At 38.1% G+C, this 24,589-nt stretch overlaps 1 protein-coding gene across 4 annotated transcripts in view; it reads right to left on the bottom strand.

Annotated features, from left to right (window-relative positions):
• Window positions 1-24,589, bottom strand: part of DIAPH2 (diaphanous related formin 2) — a 737,850-nt gene that overhangs the window by 320,407 nt on the left and 392,854 nt on the right. For all 4 annotated transcript variants that reach the window (XM_051967764.1, XM_051967765.1, XM_051967766.1 and 1 more), the window contains one exon: window positions 17,677-17,916. In XM_051967764.1, the coding sequence (XP_051823724.1) occupies window positions 17,677-17,916 (240 nt within the window). The remainder of the gene's footprint in view (window positions 1-17,676; window positions 17,917-24,589) is intronic.

Raw genomic sequence — 24,589 nt, 5'->3', positions numbered from 1 at the left:
GCTAGAACTGAAAGGACATTTTGAAATCCCTGAGCCAAGAGTCTTATTTTGCTGACAAGGAACCTGAGGCTGTGAGAACAAATTCCCCAGCATGACATGGAGAGGAGGTGTCAGAGGCAGAGTTGGACCCAGATCTTCTCTCCTCCAAGGTCACTTCAGGGTTAGTTACTCTGATAAGGAGCACACACTCATGTATTAATAGCAATCATTCCATTAGCCATTATGTAGCCCTATGTCAGGGAATGGGCTCATGATCCAAAGAGAAAAAAAAAGTTTCTAACCTCAAGGAGTTTCCAGTCCAGTCTAGTACACCTCAAACTAAAAGCAGAGGCTTCTGGCTTTGGGGCTAGAAGGGAACTCAGAGGCCAAGTAGTCTATATCCTGCTTTTTGTGGCCAGGATCACAGAGCTAGTAAGTGTGTGAGGCCAGATTAGCAGGTCATGGTGATTTGGGTGAAGAAGGTATCAGCAGCTGGGGGAACCAGGAAAATCTTTCTAGAGAAAGTGGGCCTTGAACTGAGCCTGGAAGGAAACCAGGTATTGGGAAAAATTGGAAATGGAGGATGACAAAGGTCTCAGTAAGGGCCTGGAGGCAGAATAGGAAGCACTAAGTAGGAAGAAGCACAGAAAGGTCACAAAATACATGGAACAAAGTAATAATTAAAAAGCATGGGAAAGTGGCTTGTGTAGAGATAATAGAAGGCTATACATTCCGACATAGAGTTTATATTTGATCGGAGAAGGAGAAGAAAGTCACTGGAGTTTATTGACTAGGAAAGAATCTGGTTAGGGGATGGGGACTTGCTTCCCCCCTGTCCATTCAGTTTGTAGGATAAAAATGCAAAGGCTATGGACCTCCCCTCCCCTGAAACAACAAACTCAAATAAATAAGACTCACGTTCTGCAGAAGTACCTCCCCACGGAGAAATGTTTTGAAGTCCACTGTTAATGGAGTAAAAGAGCATCTCAAATCATCAAGGACCTAAAGAAACCTTTCCTAATCTTCAAATAGCATGCCTGGGATGTTGCCAATGCAAACAAAACAGCAAGAGACTCAGGGCCAACAGAAGAGGACATCCTAACAAAAGGTTTAGATCCATGTGGTCAAAGGCAAACAACAGAAAGGCTGAAATCTTCACAACATAAGCTAAGAGGGAGGCACATTCTTTTGGCTGGCTACTAGAAAGAAGCCACTCCAGCCAAGTATGAGAAAGCTAGCAGGGGGTGCCAGAGACTGGAAGAATATCGTGGAAGACGTATACAACCCCATGACTTCCTGCTCAAGAAAAAATCTCCGAACCATAACTCACTCTTTAAGGTACTTTGGTACCAAGATAGCATCATATTCACTATGAAACAACATGCATATGCCCTGGTACATTAACAAGTTGGAGTTCAGATTGATAAATCAATTATCTGCGAGTTTGATTAGTGTAAATCGGTTTTTGGAAACCTAATAACCTCAGTTAAAATGGATATATTTGAGTTCGTAAACCTGTAAAATCAAAGAAACAGATCCTAGACAGATGATGATCCCTGCCATAAGGTCAAGTCAGAGTAGCTGATTATCTTCTCTCATTAACACTATCCATTTCTAGTTGTAAAACTATTCTAGTTCTCTCTCACTTTGTGTGTGTGTGTGTGTGTGTGTGTGTGTGTGTGTGTGTGTGTGAAATTTAAAGATAGCAAATGAAGTTAAAAGAAATCTATAATTTTGTCAATTTCCAAAACTTAAAAACTGATGCCCACAATTCAACTTCACGATTCAGTATAGTTGTTAGTAATTAGTATCACAAAGTCATAACTCAGTTTAAGAATGCTTACTTGGTACTTAAGAATGCTTATGCCCATCAATTCATATACAGGCTTTCCAAGAGCCAATAAATCAATCCTGTTTCTCTCTAAAAATCCATTTCAAATCATCACCCTATGTCTTATTTAAGAAAACATAGTCACTCTTATTTGACATGACTATTTCTTTTCTGTCATCCCCAAAACAGAAATGAAGCTAAATGAAATCTACATACTGTAAAATATAATGCTGTAACAGAAAAAGACCAAAGTGGCCAATGCCCAATATGTTTGGCTGCTTTGTACACTGGGCATTCACATATTCTCCCTAGAGATCTTATGGAGACACATGGGAGGTAGATGTAAAAGTAGTAGTTTTAATGTATTCAAAAGTAAAAGCTGCACCAATATTAAACCCACACATGAACAGACTATATATAGACTGTGATGGACAATGATGGTGGTCACAGGTTCAATTACAATAAAAGGAGAAAAGACAGGAATCAAAATCAGGAGAGAGTAAGAAGGGGAAAGTCCAAAGTTTGATACAGAAGTATAAGTGGAAAGAATATGGAAAGCATCGTCAAGGTATGATAAGTGTCCCTGACTGTATTGACAAGGAATACTAATCAGTTTGAGATCAGACAAATTACATTTGCAGACTACTGCTCTGCAGAGAATTTAATAAACTGAAAACTGGGGGTTATAATGAAGTCTTCAAACAACCTTAACTATAGTGTTGTAAATGTGATGATATTTAAACAGATGTAATCAAGTTCTGGGAAAACAAACAAATGTTACATTGAAAATATCAGCTGACTGATCTGTACCAATGAAAACAAAATTCAGGATATTTAGAAAACAATCACTAAATTAATTCAAGGGACATTGGTATGATTTTCTGGGGGAGACCCGTGGGGGAAGGCAGGAAAAGTTAATACTGAAAACAAAAAGCTACCTAAAAATCAAATTGTCTAAATATTGCTAAAAATTTTTTCTGTGACATCTGGCCTTCAAAAAACCATAAAGCTTTTCCCCCTATCCTGATGGGAAATACTTGGCTCCTTGCCCATGACAGAGAAGGAAAAAGTAACATATGCTATATCTGTCCTTCATCTTAGAAATATTTTTCTCAAAAGAAAGTAGTTACAATGAGGAAGAGTTGAGATGATATGATTAAAAGTAAGTATCTTTAAAAGCTATGATAATGACAAAGTATCTTAGCCTTCTAGTGGAAAAAAAAAGTAACAATAAATGCCAGCAAGGATGAATCTACTCGATGTGTGACCCAGTAGAGTAGGTGACCACTGCTTTTTCAAGTACTGATATTGAAAAAGAGGAAGGAGAAAAGCTGAAAGGGGCAGAAAAGGTGAAATGCAAGTTGTGAATCTGACAAAATATGCCATGTACCCCCAGGGGAAGATCTGTAAACACAATCTTCCAACAAAGGTAATAATATAAAAGACAAGCAGGGCCAAGGATATGGACCAAAACTCACACAACAGATCTAGCAAGGATGTCTTCCATTAAGTCAGACACGAAACCAAAAGAAACACGACAAAGCAGAAGAACCCACAGAACAAGGAGAGGTCAGAGATGGAATTCCATGTTCGATACTGTCATCTCCTGAGAGATCACAAGAAGACATTTAAGGTCAGAGTTTCTTCAATTATTAGAGCAGGTGAATACAACTTACATTAGCTCCCCAGAATCCCAAGGCTGATCTGAGAAGCAAATGAGATAATGTTGCCCCCAGAATAGATCACTGGCTTAAATTTATTTAAATGAAATTTGAACCTTGCCCTTCAGTACAAAAAAGTTAACTTCACAAATAAAAGAGAAAGGTCTGGATACAGAATGGGAGTTCTGAAAAAGATCTAGAGGTCTGCTTGGATTTAAGCTCAGTCTGAGTTAACATTGTGATGGGGCAGCCCAAAAAGCTAATATGATCTTGGCCTGCATTTAGGATACTATAGTTTCTGGAAATTGCCCTAGTCAACTCTCACTTGGAGTACTGAATTCAGTTGTTGAGCCATAGTTTAAGAAGGGCATTGGTAGGTCAAGAATGTCAAGGGAACTAATGAAAAAAAATGAAATGCTGGTGGCCTAGCTGTACCAGATCTAAAATTATACTATAAAGCAGCAGTTACCAAAACCATTTGGTATTGGCTAAGAAATAGACTAGTTGATCACTGGAATAGGTTAGGTTCAAAGGACAAAATAGTCAATAAATTTAATAATCTAGTGCTTGACAAACCCAAAGACCCCAGCTTTTGGAATAAGAATTCACTGTTTGACAAAAACTGCTGGGAAAACTGGAAATTAATATGGCAGAAATTAGGCACTGACCCACACTTAACACCGTACACCAAGATAAGGTCAAAATGGGTCCATGACCTAGGCATAAAGAATGAGATTATAAATAATTAGAAGAACATAGGATAATTTACCTCTCAGACCTGTGGAAGAGGAAGGAATTTGTGACCAAAGAAGAACTAGAGATCATTATTGATCACAAAATAGACAATTTTGATTATATCAAATTAAAAAGCTTCTGTACAAACAAAACTAATGCAGACAAGATGAGAAGGGAAACAATAACCTGGGAAAACATTTTTACAGTCAAAGATTGTGATAGAAGCCTCATTTCCAAAATACAGAGAGAATTGACTTTAATTTAGAAGAAATCAAGCCATTCTCCAATTGATAAATGGTCAAAGGAGATAAAAAGACAATTCTCAGATGAAGAAATTGAAACTATTTCTAGCCATATGAAAAGATGCTCCAAGTCATTATTAATCAGAGAAATGCAAATTAAGACAACTCTGAGATAGCACTACACACTTATCAGATTGGCTAGAATGACAGGGAAAGATAATGTGGAATGCTGAAGGAGCTGTGGGAAAACTGGGACACTGATACATTGTTGGTGGAATTGTGAACACATCCAGCCACTCTGGAGAGCAATTTGGAACTATGCTAAAAAAGTTATCAGACTGTCCATACCCTTTGATCCAATAGTGTTACTACTGGGATTATATCCCAAAGAGATCTTAAAGAAGGAAAAGGGACCTGTATGTGCAAGAATGTTTGTGACAGATCTCTTTGTAGTGGCCAGAAATTGGAAACTGAGTGGATGCCCCTCAATTGGAGAATGGTTGAATAAATTGTGGATTGTGAACGTTATGGAATATTATTGTTCTGTAAGAAATGACCAGCAGGATGATTTCAGAAAGTCCTGGAGAGACTGACATGAACTGATGTTGAGTGAAATGAGCAGGACCAGGAGATCATTACATACTTCAACAACAAGACTATATGATGATCAATTCTGATGGAAGTGGCCCTCTTCAACAATGACATGAACTAAATCAGTTCCAATACAGCAATAATGAATTGAACCAGCTACACCCAGTGAAAGAACTCTGGGAAATGAGTGTGAACCACTACACAGAATTCCCAATCCCTCTCTTTTTGTCTGCCTGCATTTTTGATTTCCTTCACAGGTTAATTGTACGCTATTTCAAAGTCCAATTCTTCTTGTACAGCAAAATAACTGTATAGATATGTATACATATATTAATATTTCACTTATACTTTAAAATATTTAACATGTATTGGTCAACCTGCCATCTGGGGGAGGGGGGAAGGAGGGGAAAAATTGGAACAGAAGGTTTGGCAATTGTCAGTGCTGAAAAATTACCCATGCATAGAACTTGTAAATAAAAAGCCATAATAATAAAAAAGAAGGGCATTGGTAAATTGGAGAGTGACTAGAAGGCGGCAACCAGGATGGGCGAAGGTTTGGGGGTCTTTGTCAAATGAGGATCAGTTGAAAGAACTGGATGTGTTTAGCTTAGAGAAAAGTAGGAGAACTTGAGAGGTTTCTTCAAGTATGTTGAAGGACTTGTCCTTTGGGCCTCAAAGGGAAGGTCCTGAAAGTGGCAGAGGAAGACACAAAGAAGCCCATTTTCACTTGATGTCAGAATCAACATCAGAGTCACCAGAGCCATCCCCAAAGGGATGGAGTTGCCCAGAGAGTCTAGCCACTTGGCAAGGATGGTACAGGAAGGGCTCTTTTTCTTTATGGACTAGGTTAGATAACTATCAAGATCTCTGCCAAAGTATGCCATCTGACCATCTGCAAAGCCAATATGTTAGACATGAATGAGAGATAGGATCTATCTGACTGAAAATTTCTATTAAAAGTACCATATACATTTCCACATGATTTCATGTTCTGTGTACATTTATATAATAATCTACTTCAGTAAACATTACAGTATGCTGTTTAAAGATTATTTGGTGCAGAGTTTTATAGAATAAAAATTGCATCCAAAGAAATCCACGAAAGATATATATCCTATCTCCCCCTCTCTCCCTCTGTCTCTTTTTCCAAAACAAAATTTAAAATTCCCCCACTGGTTCAGAACCACAAAGGTGGCACATTCTTGTTACAGTCTAGAAAAAAAAAATGACACATGGTTCACAATGATAATGAGAATCCATTAAGTGCAATACAATGAAATACAATGGATTTAAATAAAGGTCAAGAATCAAATAATCTGAACAAAGCCAACTTTTTCAACAGATATTCTCTCCTTAAGTCACCCTGTGGTGCTTAGTTATTTCAAAGGCACAGAATACTGAAGCCCAGGCTGACCCATAAATTACTGGGTGTTTGTGTCTGGTGGTCATGAATTATGAAGAGAAGGAACCATGTGTCATTATAATAGACAATATACCACAGTTTCTTAAACTGTAGTTTGTGACCCCATATGGGCTCTCATAACTGAATGGAGGGGTATGAAATTATCGTTTATTATCAGTAAATAATTGATTTGTATACATACTTTATATAGCTTTATACCCAGGGTCACATAAAAATTTCTCAGCCAAAAAGGGGTCACAAGTAGAGTAAGTTTAAGAAGCCCTGTTATATATGCCATTTCTTTTTCAAATACATTGTGACACTTCAGAGTTTCTGCCCATCTTTTTCCTAACATTGGCAGCATTCTTAAGAAAGTGATGGCGAGGTACAAAACCAGGTATGTGGATAGTTAGGGCTAAGAACTTCCCAGGCTTGTGACAATGGGACAGGAATTTAGTCAGAGCCTTTACTTTCCTTATCTGAAAACTAGCAATAATTCCTGCCTTGTGTCCCTGACTTAAATTCACCAAGATGCTGAATGAAGTGAATAGAACCAAGAGAACATAGTACACAGTAATAGCAAGATTTGTGATGATCAACTGTTATGGGCCAGAACTTTAAACTTGAAACAAAGGATTCTTACAAGATACTAAGTCAGTGGAATTGATAGAGACAATAGTTATCTAGTTTAGCATGGTTCAGTATGATTGATTTAATCCTACAAGTAGATGTTATGGGCCAGAACTTGAAACAAAGTACTAAGTAGAATTGAGGAGACAATGGTTAAATCTAGTTTAGAATTGATTTAATTCTGCAACAAATAATGGTTTCCTATTGATATAATGATTGGTGTTGTACTCAGTGTACAATATACAAGCAAGAAGCTCTCAGGGCCAAGAAGGACAAGCGCACTAGAAACTCTTAGAGGCTGAGACATTCATTCCATTGTCCACCTTTGTGGTGGCTGAAGGCTGAAGCGCAAACCTTTGAAGTCGGGGAGATTCAGAAGCCAGAGGAGGCAGGAGGAAGCTCAAGCTCTCAGAACCAAGGAGAGAGAAAGGCCTCCAGAAAACTAGCCAAGCCCCAAGTGAAGGAGACAAGACTTTGAGGGAGACAATAAAGGATTTGGACTTTAACCTCTGGCTACTCGTGTGGTGATTACTGAACTGAAATGAAGGCTGCTCCCAGAGACCCCAAGAAAACCTCAACAGAGAACACTATATTTTAAAGAGAACATTACAATCAACTATGATAGATTTGGTCCTTTTCAACACTGAGGTGATTCAAGGCAATTCCAAAAGACTTGTGATAAGTACCATCCACTTCTAGGGACAGAACTATAGAGACTGAATGGGAATCAAAGTGTAGTTATTTTCACTATATTTTCTGTTGTAATTGTTCTTGTTTCTTTGCTTTTTTTCCTTCCTATTTTTTCTTTCACCTTTTGATCTAATTTTTCTTGGGCCGCATGACAAATATGAAAAGAAGTTCAGAAGAATTGCACATGTTTAATCTATATTGGATTGCTTAATTGTCTATGGGAGAAGCTGGGGGAAGGAGGGTGAAAACTGGGTATATGTTGAAAACCATCTTTGTATGTATTTGGTAATATAAAAAACTATTAAAATGTAAAAAAAAAAAAAGAAATAGAAAAAAACAAGGCAAAATCATGGGAAAAGGAACATCACAATGCATGAAAATACCTGGAAATGATGCCAATTTAAGACAATGCCAATTAGATTACTTTGGCTTCATCAAATGACTAATCGGAAAAGTATTTAAGCTCATCAAGGAAATCTTGCAATAATAATTGGGTATCACAAGATTGACCACCCAAGATTTCTATGGCCTCTACTGTGTGCCAAGTAGTTATGCTAGGTTCTGGGGAAACAAAGGCAAAAACGAGAAATTCCTTGGGCTCAAGAACCTTCCATTCTCCTGGGGAAGCACCAGCTTCTACTAAGAAGATGCTAACAGATGAATAAATAAATGCTACATACACACACACACACACACACAGAGCCACAAATTGGGAGAGGCACAGAGCATAGCACTAACAATTGGGAGGAGGCAGCAAAGACCTTCTGAAAGAGAGCACTCTAGAAGGGCACTGAAAAGAGCTGTGGGCCTAAGAAGTGAAAGGAAGGAGACAGATATTGAAAAAAGGCACGGAGATGGAGCAAGTGCCATGTCATATATGCAGAACAGCTAGAAATAACAATAGTCAACATCGGTGTGGTGCCCACTACATGCTAGAAACTCTGTGCTTTATATTACCTTGTTAGATTCTTATAGCAACCCTGGGAGTTGGATGCTATCATTATCCCTATTTTACAGAGAAGGAAACCGAGGCAAACAGCAGTTAAGTGACTTGCCCAGGATCATAAAGACAAGAATGTCTGAGGCCATATTTGAGGCCTTCCTAATTCCAGGTCCAGGGCTCTCTCTGTACCACCCAACTGTCTCTAATAATAGTAATTATTAATAATAATGATTAGGATTTATAAGGTACCTGAGGGTTTCAAAAGTAGATTACACATTATTTCATTAGATTCTCATAACAGCCCCATGAGCGAGGTTCTAATTATCATCCATATAATTATTATTACAGAGGAAATGTGTAATATTCTTCTCTAAAATTTAATGCTTTTTGGGAGCAGGTTTCTTGGGGGGCTTCTGGAGGCAGCCTTAGTTTCAGTTCGGAGTAATCACCCCAAATGTAGCCAGATATTAAAGTCAAAATCCTTTATTGTCTTTTTCCAAGTCTCGTCTCCTTCCTTGGGCCTACTTAGCTTTCTTAGAGGCCTATCTCTCTCCTTGGTTCCGAGAGCTCCTGCCGCTAGTCCTTTCCCTCTGCCAGGAACGTCTCCAGCCAGCACAAAAGTGGAAGATGGAATGAATTTGTCTCCTCCTCCGAGACCTTCTAGTGGGCTTGTGTTCTAGTGGTCTTGTCCGCTACTGGGCTTGTCCCTTAGTGCGTTTGTCCTCCTGGCCCTGAAAGCTTCTTGCTTATATGCTGTACAGTGAGTACACACCAATCATTCTATCACTAGGAAACCATTATTTATTGTAGGATTAAATCAATGCTAAACTAAATTTAACCACTGTCTCCTCAATTCCACTTACTTAGCACCTCATAAGAATCCAAACAGAAATGGGCTAAGAGAGGTCAAGTGGGAACTCTGGGAAATTTGATTACATTTTCTCCATCACTTTCTTAAGCCTAGACAATCAACAAAAAAATAAATCAAGTCCTGTCCATTTCCAAGGTATTAAATATTGTATAAAATGAATACTAGATCCCAGAAGCCGAGTGGGATAATCAGCCCGATCACCTCGGCAGAGTTCCACAGCTGACGTACAATTCAAACTCCTATCTTCTGGACTCCCGGTCTAGAGCCTCATCCATTATACTGCCCAGAACCTCAACTGGGAGCTTCAGATTCATTTCAGTTGAATGAGCATTTACTGCATCAGGCACCATGCTAGATGAAAAATAAAACTATTCTTGCCCTTAAGGAGCTTGTCATCTACTACAAGCAAAATATCCAACGTGGCATTGTCCAGGGACATTATCAAACTTCACCATACGTTTGGCAGACTCCACAATGTAGGCCTTAGGTCCTTCGTAATTAAGTGTATACTCAAATGGTCTAAGGCTTCTTGCTGAAAGCAGCAAATTGTGTTCTTAACATCACTGAAAATGGAAATTAGCATTAGAACAATTTAGGTGGGAAAAATGGTGTCATTTATTTTTAGCATAATCAGTGGGTTAGGAGGGACAGTTCCCCCCCCCCCACCCCTTTCTGAAGATATAGTTGAGAAAGAACAGTATCCAATTATTCTCTGAAACTTTAGCTTCAAGTTTTCAGCAACCACAGCTAATCATGCTTTAGTATCTGGCTAATTCAGTTCAGAACAATTTACATAACGGTGTTCTCCTTATGGAGTCCAGTTAACATCTCTGCCATTCGACACAGTTACAACCAACTGCCTGCATTTTGTCTTCACAATTATATGTTTGCAAATAGCAGACAGTATTTCTTTTTCCTAATAACAAGTAGTTCCCTAGAAGGCATTTCCCAAAGGATGAAAAATCAATGGGAGGCACACACAGAGAAACAAAGAGACACAGAAAGAAAGGAGGGAAAGGGAGAGACAGAAGGAGTGGGAAAAGAGGAAAGGGAAGAAGGGGAAGAGAACATGAAGGAGAGAGAAACAGAGAGACAGCATGTGTGCGCATGCTTATGCATGCATGTACATGTTGAAGTGGGTGTGGGAGAACAGGGAAGGATGGAGGAAGAAAGAGATTTAAAAATCCTTAGGTCTCTCTTTTACTACATGATACCATTTCCCAGTAGATTATTTTTATTTTATTTGAAGATGGCAAAAATCTTTGTGTTAAATCCTTTGAGCATACCTCTAGTGATACATGTCAGATCAGTGCTGTATAGAAGAACTTTTATTTGACAGGTAGATGACAGGAAGAAGGCAATCTCCCAAACAGAGTCTGGAAGTATAAAATTTGCCTGTAAGATTAATGTTCTCTTTTGTTTCAAAGTATAAATAACTTACTCATTCTTGTTTCAAAGAAACCCATTTATGTGTAAAAAGTATGAATGATATAAATAGAAAATGTATATGTAAAATGGGGGCACTCTTCAAAGCATATTAATTAAAGAAAAAAGGGGTATTACTAATATTTAAGAACAGCTTTTCTCCTAAAATGTGGTGCATTAGTGAAATGGAACCTGACTTGCTAAAAGAAATGAAGAATACATGAAAAATACAAAGAGGATCACTATGAAGTGAACCAACATAAAATAAACAGAACCATTCTATACCCAATGGCTATAACCCAAATGGAAAGAACGGTGACAAGACCTCCCTAATATTTGGTCATTATAATGATCAAGCTACACCCTGAAAATAAGGAAAGAAGATACAGGTCTTGTTTTATTGTCACACTGGAAGAGGGCCTCTGAGTAGGAAACAAGACCTGCACTCTCAGCCTCAGCTGATGTTTGCACGTGTGATAAACAACAAGTTCTTGCACTTATTCTTGGGCTTTCTCCTTCCCTTCCTAATTCTTTTTTTTTAATTAATTGATGGCTTTTGTTTATACATTGCCTACCTATCTGCTATATCTCTATCCCTTCCTCCTCTGAGAGAGGTATCCATTAGCAAAATGTTTTCCCATTGGGTAAAAAAGAGCAAAAAATGTGACAGAATTGATCAATTATGGCAAAAAAATCTGAACTGCTCTCAATGTCCCTCTTTCCTCTCCTCCCCTCCCTTCTCTGTCACCTCTCCATTCTCACTTCCCTCCCGTTTTCTCTCACTCACCCTCCCTCTTTCTCTTTCTCTCCCTCTCCCTTATTCTTTGTCATGAGAGAAAGGCCAAAGTAAAGAAGGTATTTGGAAATAAAGGTTCTATATAAACAAATGGCATTTTTAAAAAATTATACATGTAGATGATATTTAGTTTTGATATATTTTTATATTTTTCATTTTATAAAGAGCACTAACTAGACACAAGGCCAGAGTTCACACTGGCACACTAGAGGGGACCTCTGAGGCACATTCCCATAAACCCCTCATTTCACTGATTCAAAAAGTTAATCCCACCCATACATGTTCAACAACTTGTCTAAGATAAAATCACACAGGTGGTCATTTTCTGACCCTGGTTTTGAAAGAGTTTCCCTGCCTGAGACCATTTTCCAGTGGACCATGCTGTGTAGGGAATCTGATAGTTCTGACTGAAAAACGGACTTCCTGGGTTTACTGCCTTCCACAGGCTCACACTGGAAAAATCACACCCTCTTGGGGCTACAAGCAACTCTCCTGGACTCAAACCTGTAGAGCAAAACTACAAGATAACAAAATCTAGGAGTCAAAAGGGACTGGAATAGTCATCTAGCCCAACTCATTACAAACTCAACCCTCACTGATTCATACTCATCAAAAGGTAGCCCAGCCTTTGCTTGAAGACCTTCAGGAAAGAGAAAGAGAATGCTCTCTAAGAGAACCCATTCCCCATTTGCTTACATCTCATGAGTAAGAAGCTTTCAACTAAAAAAGTGTGTAACAGTTACAGATTTGAATTTGTGAAGTGAGTTTCCTTATCTCAAAGGTTGGTACCAAAAAGAAAAAAAAAAAAAAAACAATTACCAAATCTCTCGTGACCTAAGGGACCATCATTGATAGGTATTTTTAAAAGGGTCAAAGGAAACATAGGTAGGATGATCCCATGGACTAAATGCTTCAGGGGGAAGTCAGCCAGGAGGAATGGGAAATGCTCGACATAAAGAGAAACAATTTCAATGAGGAGGAAAAATGAGATTTGTCTGACAATACTGATGTGTAGGCATAAGACACTCACAAGCCAAATTAGATTTTAAAAGAAATGTGCAAAAGATGAATAGAAGAGCAAGGCAGAGTACTGTGAAAGTGTGTCAGGAATACTAAGGATCAGAAGAGAGAAGCTAAGGATAATAAAAAGAAGGTTTGTTTGGTTTGAGACTTTGTAGTGATATTCACATGGAAAGGAATATCTAAGAAAGGGGAAGGTCTTCACCTAGGGTGCATAGTACAATGGTAACGGACAGGAGAGAAGGCAGAGACAGCTATTCAACTGGTGCTTCTGCTCTTGGCCAAGTTCCTTTACAATGGAAACTGAACCAGCATTAAAGAGCCCCAGTTGTCCCTCTCAAATTCACATCACCTGACTCTGATGAACTACATCCTCAGGTCTTGAAAACACTGGTAGACAGAATTGCCCAGCCATTGTTAATGATACTGGAATGAACCTAGAAAATGCAAAGGTAACACAGGACTGGAGAAGGAAAATGATGTTCCAACTTCCAAAAAAAAAGGAAGAAAACAGAGTGTAAAGCATAGGCCAGTCAATTTGCCTTCAATTCTGAGGAAAAGTCATGGAGGAACCGTTAAAGAGATGATGAGTGAACATGGAGAATCAGAAGAAGTAATCACAAAGAAGGGGCATGGCTTCATCAAGAGTAGACCTGATCAAGGATTTCAAGGGAATTGATGGGGAAAAAAAATCAAATGAAGGTGGCCTAGCTGTACCAGATCTAAAAACTATATTATAAAGCAGTGGTCATCAAAACCATTTGGTATTGGCTAAAAATAGACTAGTCGATCAGTGGAATAGGTTAGGTTCACAGGACAAAATAGTCAATAACTACAGCAATCTAGTGTTTGACAAACCAAAAGACTCCAGCTTTTGAGATAAGAACTCACTGTTTGACAAAAAAATGCTGGGAAAAGTGGAAACTAGTATGGCAAAAACTAAACACTGACCCACATTTAACACGGTATGCCAAGATAAGGTCAAAATGGGTTCATGACCTAGGCACAAAGAATGAGATTATAAATACATCAGAATAACATAGGAAAGTTTACTTCTCAGACCTGTGCAGGAGGAAGGAATTAGTGACCAAAGAACTGGAAATCATTATTGATCACAAAATAGATAATTTTGATTATATTAAGTTAAAAAGTTTTTGTACAAATAAAACTAATGCAGACAAGATTAGAAGGGAAGCAATAAACTGGAAAGACATTTGTACATTCAAAGATTCTGACACAGGCCTCATTTCTAAAATATATAGAAAATTGACTCTAATTTATAAGAAATCAAACCATTCTCCAACGGATAAATGGTCAAAGGATATGAAAAATTTTCAGATGAAGAAATTGAAACTATTTCTACTCACATGAAAAGGTGCTCCAAATCACTGCTGATCAGAGAAATGCAAATTAAGACAACTCTGAGATACCACTACTCACCTGTCAGATTGACTAAGATGACAGGAAGAGATAATGCTTGAATTTGGAGGGGATGTGGGAAAACTGAGACACTAATACATTGTTGGTGGAGTTGTGAACAGATCCAACCATTCTGGAGAGCAATTTGGAATTATACTGAAAAAGTTATCAAACTGTGCATATCCTTTGACCCAGCAATGTTACTACTGGGCTTATATCCCAAAGATATCTTAAAGGAGGGAAAGAAACCTGTATGTACAAAAATGTTCATGGCAGCCCTTTTTGTAGTGACGAGGAACTGGAAACTGAGTGGATGCCCATCAATCGGAGAATGGTTGAGTAAATTGAGGTATATGAGTGTTATGGAATATTATTGTTCTGTAAGAAATGACCAGCAGGATGATTTCAGAGAGGCCTAGAGAGACTTACGTGAACTGATGCTAAGGGAAATAAGCAGAATCAGGAGATTATTGTACATGGCAACAACAAAACTATACAATGATCAATTCTGATGGATGAGGCTCTCTCTTCAACAATGAGATGATTCAAACCAGTTCCAATTTTTCGGAACAGAAACGAGTGCAAGGGATAATGTTGTAAAAAAATTACTCTGGCATGGATTCTGTCAATATAAAGTCATTATTAAATAAAAATTAAAAAAAGAAAAAAAGAAAAATTACCCATGCATATATTTTGCAAATAAAAGGCTTGAATGAATGAATGAATGAATGAAGTAGACCTGGTAAGAATAACCACATTTTCTTTTTGTGATAGGATTACTAATGAATAGAGGAAGGGGATGCCAGACAAAAAGTTTAACCAGATTTTTGCAAAGCTTTTTCTAAAGCATCTCATACCATCTTGTAGAAAACATGGAGAAAAAGAGAACAGTTCTCTCAAATTGTGGTTCTCAAATTCTTCCACAGTGGTAGAACTTTTCAGTTAAAAAACAAAGAATCCTTTGGCAGAAATCTTGTCGTAAAATCTTAAATTATCTAAAAAAATTAACAAACAACATAAGGTTCATTTTTTTTCAAAACTCATTTGGGGTGTTTCTGTATTCATTGCTAATACAATTCCCAATGGATTCAGAACTCATTGGATGGCCAGGCGTTCTGTTAAAAAAAAAAAAAGACTCTCGGTATCAATGGGGCAATTGGGCAAGGGCTTTTTGGTGGAGGGTCCCAGGAAGGTGGGCTTGGTTCTATGCTATTTAAAGGCTCCTCAACTTGGCAGAAAGCCTAAAGGTGAGATAGATATCTTCACATGGAGCAACGATCCAAAGGACAGCCCAAAGCACTGCACCGAATCAAATACAATGGGATTCAATAGCAATGAATGGAATGTCTTGCACTTTGTTCAAGAAAATGAACTTAAGTCCAATACAGGAGAGGCATGGCCAGAGCGAAGTTCTGGAAAAGATTGGAAAGTTTTTGAGGACTGTAAGGTCAGTATGGGTTAATGAAGTGATGACACAGTTTTAAAAAAGCACATTTGATCCTATACTGCATTAAAGGAAACCGTTTCTAAGGAGAGTGAGAGTGTCATCCTACTGGACCTGGCCCCAATCAAACATCATTTGTGTCCAGATTTAAGCACAAAATGTTAAGGAAATTGATATACTAGGGCATATTTAGGATGATGAATGACTTTGGGATCACTACATGTGAGGATCACTTGAAGGAACTGGACAAGTTTAGCCTGAAGACAAATAGACCCAAAGATGACAAGATGGGTGTCTCCGAATATTTGCAGGGCTGTTATGTGGAAAAGAATTAAGAATTCTTCCACTTGGAAGGAATCAAAGACAACTGATGGCAAGAGAGGCTGGTTTAGACTCAATGTCCTAATAATTTGAGCTGCCACAAAGGTGGGGTGGGATGGTTCGCTTCCTCAAGGATTTTCAAGAAGAGAAAATTCCCTTCACATAGAGGTTGGGTTAAATGGCCACTGGGATTAGGACAGATAATCCTAGGAGATACTAGAGCAATACAAGTATAGTCTCCAAATGATGGTTCCAGTGACAAGAGCCCAAGAGGCTGAAGCCCTGCCTGTGCTCACATGGTAAGTGTAGAATAGCTTAGCGCCTATGACCCCAACTCCAATGTTTGTTATTTGATGAATGGCCACCCTGGCTGAGAAGTCAGGAAGAGCCTCTGCCCTTTCACAATGCAGAGGGAGGGACTAGGTAATTGGCAAGTCCTAAACTGAAGGCTTCTCATCACAGAACAGGTGATAAGCTGGATCAGTTCAGGTCCCTCACTGAGAACTCTTTACACAGATCTGTCACAGGTTCAAGACAAAAATAATAAATATCAAGACCTATAGATAATGCTTGCCTTCATTTATCACACAAATAATAAATGTGTCTTACCTTTCTTACAAGATCTGGAATTCCTCAAATATATAATTAAAAACTCATACTCTCTATCTTCAGATGTGAAAGAGGAAAAAAAATCCCCAAACCACCCAGAACAGGGAATTGTCATGTGTCTAAGGAGGCCTACTCCTTGTCAAATCTGGGCTTTTTCTCAAGCTGCTTTCTAATTTGATACCTGTGGAAGATGTCTAGTTAGCCCTCTCTGTAGGAGACAGAGCTCATCTGGAAAAAGGTACCTAGGACCATCTGAGGAATGCACACTCACTTCCTATAATGTCTACTACAGATATTAGTCCTTAAAACACCAGCAAAAGCAAAGCAGTCATCAAGTCCAAATATGATACTCAATTCACTACGGAATTCAAACTTTCAATTAATGCAAGAGATTTCTGGAACCAGCAAATGTTGAAAAGGAAAATAAATCAAATCACTGAAAAATGAGTAATACAAAAGCAAACATGTGATTAACTGCTAAAGCATTCCTTTTTCTTTAGGGTTGGCAAGAGGGATTGTATTCAATTCAATGATAAAGAAAAGAGTTGTGAGATTTTGCTCAGGAATATAAAGGTTGCATGCCCAATCCCCATATTCCAGATGTATTACAGTGCAGTCTCTGTACATAGTAAAAACTAGTTAAGCCATGCCTAATTTGCATGCATGCCTGGGCATACAAAGGCTTAAGTACTCAACAACCTCATCTCATCCATTTTCCATTTATTTAATAATCTTTTATTTTGTCTTAGTCGGTATAAAATGAGAGCTTAAAGAGTGATTCATATTCATTATGACTCGAGTGAAGGCTGGAGTTTTCAGATTTCTAAATCACATTTAAAATCGAACTCAGAGAGGAAAATACTAGGGCAATGAAATTCAAGTCTACGTGGGTCACATCATGGAAGGAGCACAAAAGAACTTTCTGCTTCTTTTCCTAACTCAGTTTTTCCTTTGGTGTTTCTGAGTGTCTTTTTTAACAATTTAAATCGGTAATGCAAGCAGCCACAATGGTTCTCACAAGCAAAAATCATGAGCTTCTCCACCAATGCGATTAAATTTCAACCTACCTTACAAAGAAAGTTGATGTTGAAACCCAGCGACTGGGCATTTCGGGAGCCTGAGTTCATGTAGTTGCCAACTAGGAGTACCAGCTCTAAAAGTCGATTAAAGCTTTCACTTTTTTTCATTTCTTCACAGGCTAGAGTTACTGCCATGATGCCTGGTTTGATGTTGTTTACGTGTTCTTCAAATGTGAGCTTGAAAAGGATGCTATGGAGACGAGGTCTTAACATTTTCACTGAGCTCATCTGCAAGACAAAGGGATTCTTGGTAAGAATGCACATTGGAGAAAAAAAAAAAAGATTTTTTTAGACCTCCCTCTGTCAAGAGAGAAGCTCATGTAGAGCTCTGGATTATAAGACCTCCTTAAGCTGTTGTCTTTTTAACCTTATGCCTTTCCTTAGATATTCACTTGGGAGAATGTACCAGAACTTTTGCTGAAAACAGTGAGCTAGTCACTCTAGACAGCTCAGTGTAATGAAAGTGACCACCTTAATTAGAGAATGATTTAAGTTCAACAAGTGCATTTACCTACACTTTTAATGGGTTCCTCCAATGCATATAACTTTTAAGGGTCTCCTTCTAGATGATGTAGGAAAATCTGTTGCAAGATATTGAGAGGAACTAGTAGGCCAAATGCAAAGAGACAAGAGACACAATAGCAAATAACACTGTTGAGGCCTGGTTTTTTGAGAAATTACCTTTTGTAATCTCATGTGTGTGTGTGATATATCTGTGTCTATATATAACATTCATGTTCTCTATAAAGAATTTCAAACACTTGGCAAGATGTGGCTGCTAAATGTGTCATGGTGAAATCATAGGAACTTACTTTCAAGTACACATTTCAAACATCCTTATATTGGTTTTGTCCAAAGCAGTTCATCTTGGTTTTAATTACTTGTTTCAGAGCCTGACTGCACATTAGACATTCCCTTTGGAACAGTTGCCACTATTATGAATGCTTTCTTAATTTTTCATAACCTATGAATAAAAAAAACCTGGCCTACACATAACAATTTTTAGTCTAGCGATGAGTGACTAGGCTAGGAAAGAAGCATTTTAAACAAAAAGAAAAGAAAAGAAAAAAATTCTAAATTCTAATCACAAAAGTATTCTTACACATTCTTTGTCTTAAGCACAATGCTAGACATACAGCACATATGCAGACAATAGCAGCAAATATTGTTGGCCTGATGTTTAAAAGGCTATTTAACCACTAAAACAGAAATAATAATAGTTATTCACATGTCTTTAGGGACTGCCAATATATGTTTGTACATAAGTGTGTATAAATATAAAATACATATGTAATTATATCCTCACAACAACCCTGTGAGTTAGGTGCTATGATTATCTCCATTTTATAGATGAAGAAACTGAGGGGGAGAGAGATAAAGCAAATTTCCCAGGATCCCACAGCTAGTGTGATCTGAACTTGGGCCTTCTGAACACCACAGCTCTGTCAACTGTACCACTCAGCTACCTCCATGAGGAGGTCTATAGCATACCCAACCTTTCCTCATCAGAAAAGCATAGCCTTTGTTGGAGTTCTGATCTATCAGAGGGGGAAATTATAACCAAGTTGGGTCTTGAAAAAGAAATAGTTATTGATCTTTCTTCACTCTACCGTGCCAACTTTCTTCAGGTCTCTGCATTGGATAAAGTCTCTCCTGGAAGGAAGGTGTCTTGTCACCCTTCTCAATGGGCTTCCTTCCCAAACAAAACAAGGTGGTTTACAGAATCATTCTAAAGACAGATGATTATATGAAGCCTCTTGATAGAGGGGGTCTTATTCTGTCCCCAGATCATTTTTAGCATAGGACGAAATTCCGTGTGAGGATACTTGATTGTGGACAGGCACTCGAAGGCCATCATTTGCTATGTTACCTGTCAAAGGCTTTCAAATGCTAATGCCACTTCTTTTCCATTCCCTTTTCTGTGGGAAATTCCAGTCCATTTTCCAGTATTCCACCTTACTAATGAAATGGGAATTCTGTACAAGTGATGTATTATTTTGGGGGGATTCTTAAAAAAATAACTACGGTATAACTTCAAGGTCTCTGAGTCTCAATAATCACTTAGCCTTACTCTAAACAAATAGTGTATGCTGACTGTGATCTATCAATTTATATTCCCAATTCATTCTTTGAAGTTTAAAGTTCAAAACAACCTTCATGGACATATATTCTACCTCCCTGACAATGGATGAATTATTCAGTCTCTGCTAAAAAAATAAAAAATAAAAATCTCATGTAATATATTGAGGATCGCACAGCAATATGTATGGGAGGCTGAATTTCAACTCCAGTCTTCATGACTTAAACTCCCTAGCTGTTATAAAAATAACTAGCATTAATACAATAATATTTGTAAGGCATTTTATACACATCAGATCATTTGAAAATTATAACAACTCTAGGAGGCAGTTATTATTATTCCTATTTTACAGATGAGGAAACTGAGATTCAGAGAGATTAAATGACTTGACCAATATCACTCAACTTGTAACTAGAGCTAATATTAACTCATGTAACTAGGAACTCATATTAACAGCACTCCAAAGGGAATCCAGAGTCCCGATACTATTGCCACGCAATGTCCTGCTCTTTCCTTTCCAAGGTGATTCTCTCAGCCCTTGTTTTTGGCATAGACAGTTGCAATGGCAATCCTTCCAGTAAGACAGAGGACCACTATTTGTGGTTGGTAGACAATAAGCACTTAATAAATACATGTTGATTCCCACCATCCTCTTTAGCCCACTAGGCCTTAATATCTGCTCTATGACCATGCCCACCAGACTTCCAGGAATTGACAGTGTCCCTAATGACCATATATAGGCTTTGCCATCCATTCTGAAGCTGGGAGAACTAGGCTCTTTTAACCACCTTACAGCTAACTCTTTCTTTTTCTTTCTCTCTCTCTCTTCTCTTCTCTCTCCCCCCCCCCCCCCCCCCCCCCCCCGCAATGGAATGAGTTCCTTGACAATGGGGACTATATTTTCTATTTTTCTTCATGAGGGTTCATAGTCAGTAGAGATAATAACCAGATCAGGGCAGCTAGGTGGTGCAGTAGGTGGAGCACCAGCCCTGAAGGCAGAAAGACCTGAGTTCAAACAAATCCAGCCTCAGACATTTAATGTTTCCTAGCTGTGTGACCCTGGCCAAGTCTCTTAATCCCAAGTGCCTCAGCCAAAAAAAGATAACTAGATCTGGGCTTTCACTGACTCCGGGACTCTCAGACAAACAATCTCTCTCTAGCAATGCACTTTTCACACCTTCTATGACACTTAGAGAGTTGTGAGGATACAGACAGGTTAACAGATCTGCCCAGGGACCAATATGAAGAGAAAGTCCAAAGCCTGTTCCCAAGAGGCAGTTTACCTCAGGGGAAAGGTGGGGAATTCTTTTCCATAGTATATCTGACTGGTTCTATCACTCATTAGCTAAGTTAGTTGGCAGTCAATTATTAAGGCTCTTCCATGAGAAGGATACAGTGCTATGCTTGTCAAATAAGGCAACATTGGTAAAAAAGTACCGCGCACAATTCCTGGCACTTGGTAGACACCCCACTGGGTATATCATGCAGCTCCTGCCTTCAAGGAGCTTATATTCTTATGAAAAAATACAATATACAATACAGAACTGAAAAATGAGAAGGAAATAGCCATGAGGAGTGAGGAGCTTACTGCTATAACATGGAAAATGAAACATGGCCAGTCTGAGGCATTCAAAATGGAGATTCTGTGAGAAACTCACTGGTGGGAGAAGATGCCTACAGAGGGGGAGGGAGAAGGTAGCTGGAGCATGAGGGTCAAGGCCAGAGCGTGAGCAGTCACTTAACCTTGTGGGTCTAAGTTTTCTTTTCTATCAAATGGCCATTTCAATCCTGAACCTAATTTTCTAAAATGGCTTTAGTGAGAATCCCAAGATTATAATGTAGAAAAATGACATTTGTGAAATCATTAGAGGGCATTTTAAATGAAATGGCATAATTATGCAAACATCCATTCCTAGCTCCACACTTCAACACATCGTTATTAAGTACCTACTGTGTGTCAAGCCTGATACTAGACTTCTGGGGATAAAACTCATCCCTTCATGTAGGCTCTTAATGTACACATCAAAGGAATTAGAGAATCTATACCAAATAAATGCCAAGTAATAAGGGCAGGATAGGTAAGGGGGGGAGGAGGGGAGAGAAACACTACACAGGAAAAATCAGAAGAAGCTTCTTGCAGTAGATGACAGCTGAGCTGAGCCTTGAAAGGAGCTGAGATTCCATGAGGGTGAAGTGATGCAAAAGAATGTTACAGGCACAGAGGTAAAAAATGGAGAACATCAAATAGGCCAGTCTGTCTGGAGCATCAAGTGCCTGAGGGAAAGTGATGTGGAATCTGCCTGGAAAGATCACTTGGAAGTACTCTCTAAAGGGCTGTAGCTGCCAAACTGAGGAGTCTGTATGGAATCCTACAGACAAGAGAGAGTCAATGACTCCATTCCAGCAGGAAACTAACATAACAAGGCACAGCATTTCCAGCTTAAGAGAATGCTTTGATTCCATTCAATTAAACAAGTTACTAGGGCGTCCAGCAGTGGGCTAGGCTAACTAAGGTGTATAGATAATGCATCCCCAGCCAGGTACAGAATTATTAAAAAGCACTTGAGTACACTTAAGTGATATAAGTAAATAGAACAAACACTATGCTGCAATATATGTTTGTTTTCAGTTGTCATCCCTTGCAGCCCAGGAGATGACTGGCATTCTCTGTTTCATAATTCATTCCTTCAAGTGCTGTGGGACATTGACCATGGTACTGTATTATAGCAGGGATTTATTTGTGTTATGAGGTACTTGTCTATCAAAACCACATCAAAGGGCTCTCATTTCTTGGGCTGATTTACACTATATTAAAAAAATTGCAGTGAGAGCAGCTACAAGTGGGTTATTTCCCCAAAGAGTTGGAGGTACTTTTGTTTATAATCTAAGTCTTATACACTTCACTACCTATGCAGCTGGAGAATATTGCTCTGCAATCTAAGCATCACATTCATTTGCAGAAAGAGGGAACAAACATTAAAGAACACACCAGACTGATCTCTATAACGAAGAGCAACACAGAAAGAGACAGCACATTAGTAGAATGCAGTCTTGCTTAAGGCCATCTATTTGGAGCTGGAAGGGACCTCCCGAGGCATTTCAGCCAAGCCTCTCTAAGGCCAGTGCTCTTTCCTCCCTATACGTAGACCTGTATGTTCTTGTCAAAAGCTAATAAATGAGCTAGTAAAAAGCAAAGAGGGATGAAAGTTTCATGCTAAAACTCAAAAACATAAACAATTTTCATTTTGATTTCAAATCGGCAAATGTAATTTTATACCAAAAAAAAGAAAAATAATATAGATACTTTATATATACTTTGCAAATATGGACATTTATTTGTTCCTAAAAGGGATGTTAGTCATCACTTAGTCCAACTCCTTCTTTGTACAGAAAAGCAAACAGACATGTTAAGTGACTTGCCCAAGATCAAATGGGGAGGAAGTAGCAGGCACAATTTCAAGGCAGGCTTTCTGACTCCAAACCCAGTTCTCTTTCTAGTGAAGCAAAATGCTACCACCCATTTAAAAGGGTCTGCTGTCTTGACGGCTTACATCGAATGTATTCCTGCTTCTCTTTGACACTGTTTACCTCACTTTTCATCGTGGCACATAGATCTTTTCAGATTTTCTTGTACTCTTTATATTTCTCATTTTTATGGTACCATAATAACCTACCATAACTTGCTCAATAATTTCCCAAGATTGGAAATAGAAATTATTTTCAATTGTTACCTAGCACAAATCAAAGAGCAATAAATACTTCTGCAATGAGAGATCCCTGGCCTTTTCTTTCTTGTAATATATTTAGAGCAAGAGTTAGAAAACTGTGGGCTCTAGACCTATGAGGGGAAACAAAATTATTATAAGAGATCTCTGAATCCATACATGTATTAAATATCGCCATGCTAAATTTCATTTAGGTCCAAAAATATGCAGGAAGGATTTAGAATAATAAACCGTAAACAGGCATTACATTATTTTCCCCAAATTTAGATACTATGATTAATGAAATACAAAATCAGTTTTAAAAAATTACTGAAAAAAAGGGGGAGGGAACAAAGCACAACAGTACCAGACCTCAACATATGTTTCAAATCGAAAAGCATAGAAACAATTGGGTACTAGTGAGAAAAAGAAGTTCATCAGTGGAACAAATTAGGTACACAATATATAGAAGCAAATGAATACAGTAGTCTGGTTTTTGATAAATCCAAAGATCCTGGATATTTGGACGTGAATTCAAAATTGTTGGGAAAACTAAAAGCAATTCCAGCATAAATGAGCTTGATATGAAGTCATGCTGTATATACTAAGGTAAGCTATAGATAACTATAAGACTTAAAGCATAAAAAAGTGTAAATGTAAGTTAATGAGAGGAGTAAAGAAGAAATTATCCATCAAATCTAGAGCAAGTGGAAGAACTCATGACCAAAAAAAGATAGAAAGAATTAGAAAAAGTAAAATGAACAATTTTGAACACATAAAATTGAAAATTGCTCAGCACCAACAAATGCAATGCAGATATTAGAAGAGAAATAGGGAAAAACCACTAGAAATATATCTGATGGAAGACTCATTTCTAATATATACAGGGAAATAAGTCAACTTGATAAGAATAACAGATATCTCCCAGATGACAAATGGTCAGAGGATATAAAGTTCAAAAGCGGAAAGCAAAACTATTAAGAACTACATAAAAATTCTCTAAATCCCTAATTAGAAAAATGAAAATTAAAAACAATTCTGAAGTTCTAATGCCATATTGCTCAAATTGGCAAAAATTAACCAAAAAAAGGAAAATGCCAGCTGTGCTATGAGAAAA

This window comes from Antechinus flavipes, chromosome X (genome assembly GCF_016432865.1).
Source record: "Antechinus flavipes isolate AdamAnt ecotype Samford, QLD, Australia chromosome X, AdamAnt_v2, whole genome shotgun sequence".
Lineage (NCBI taxonomy): Eukaryota > Metazoa > Chordata > Mammalia > Dasyuromorphia > Dasyuridae > Antechinus > Antechinus flavipes.
This window is presented reverse-complemented; position numbering and strand designations above follow the sequence as displayed.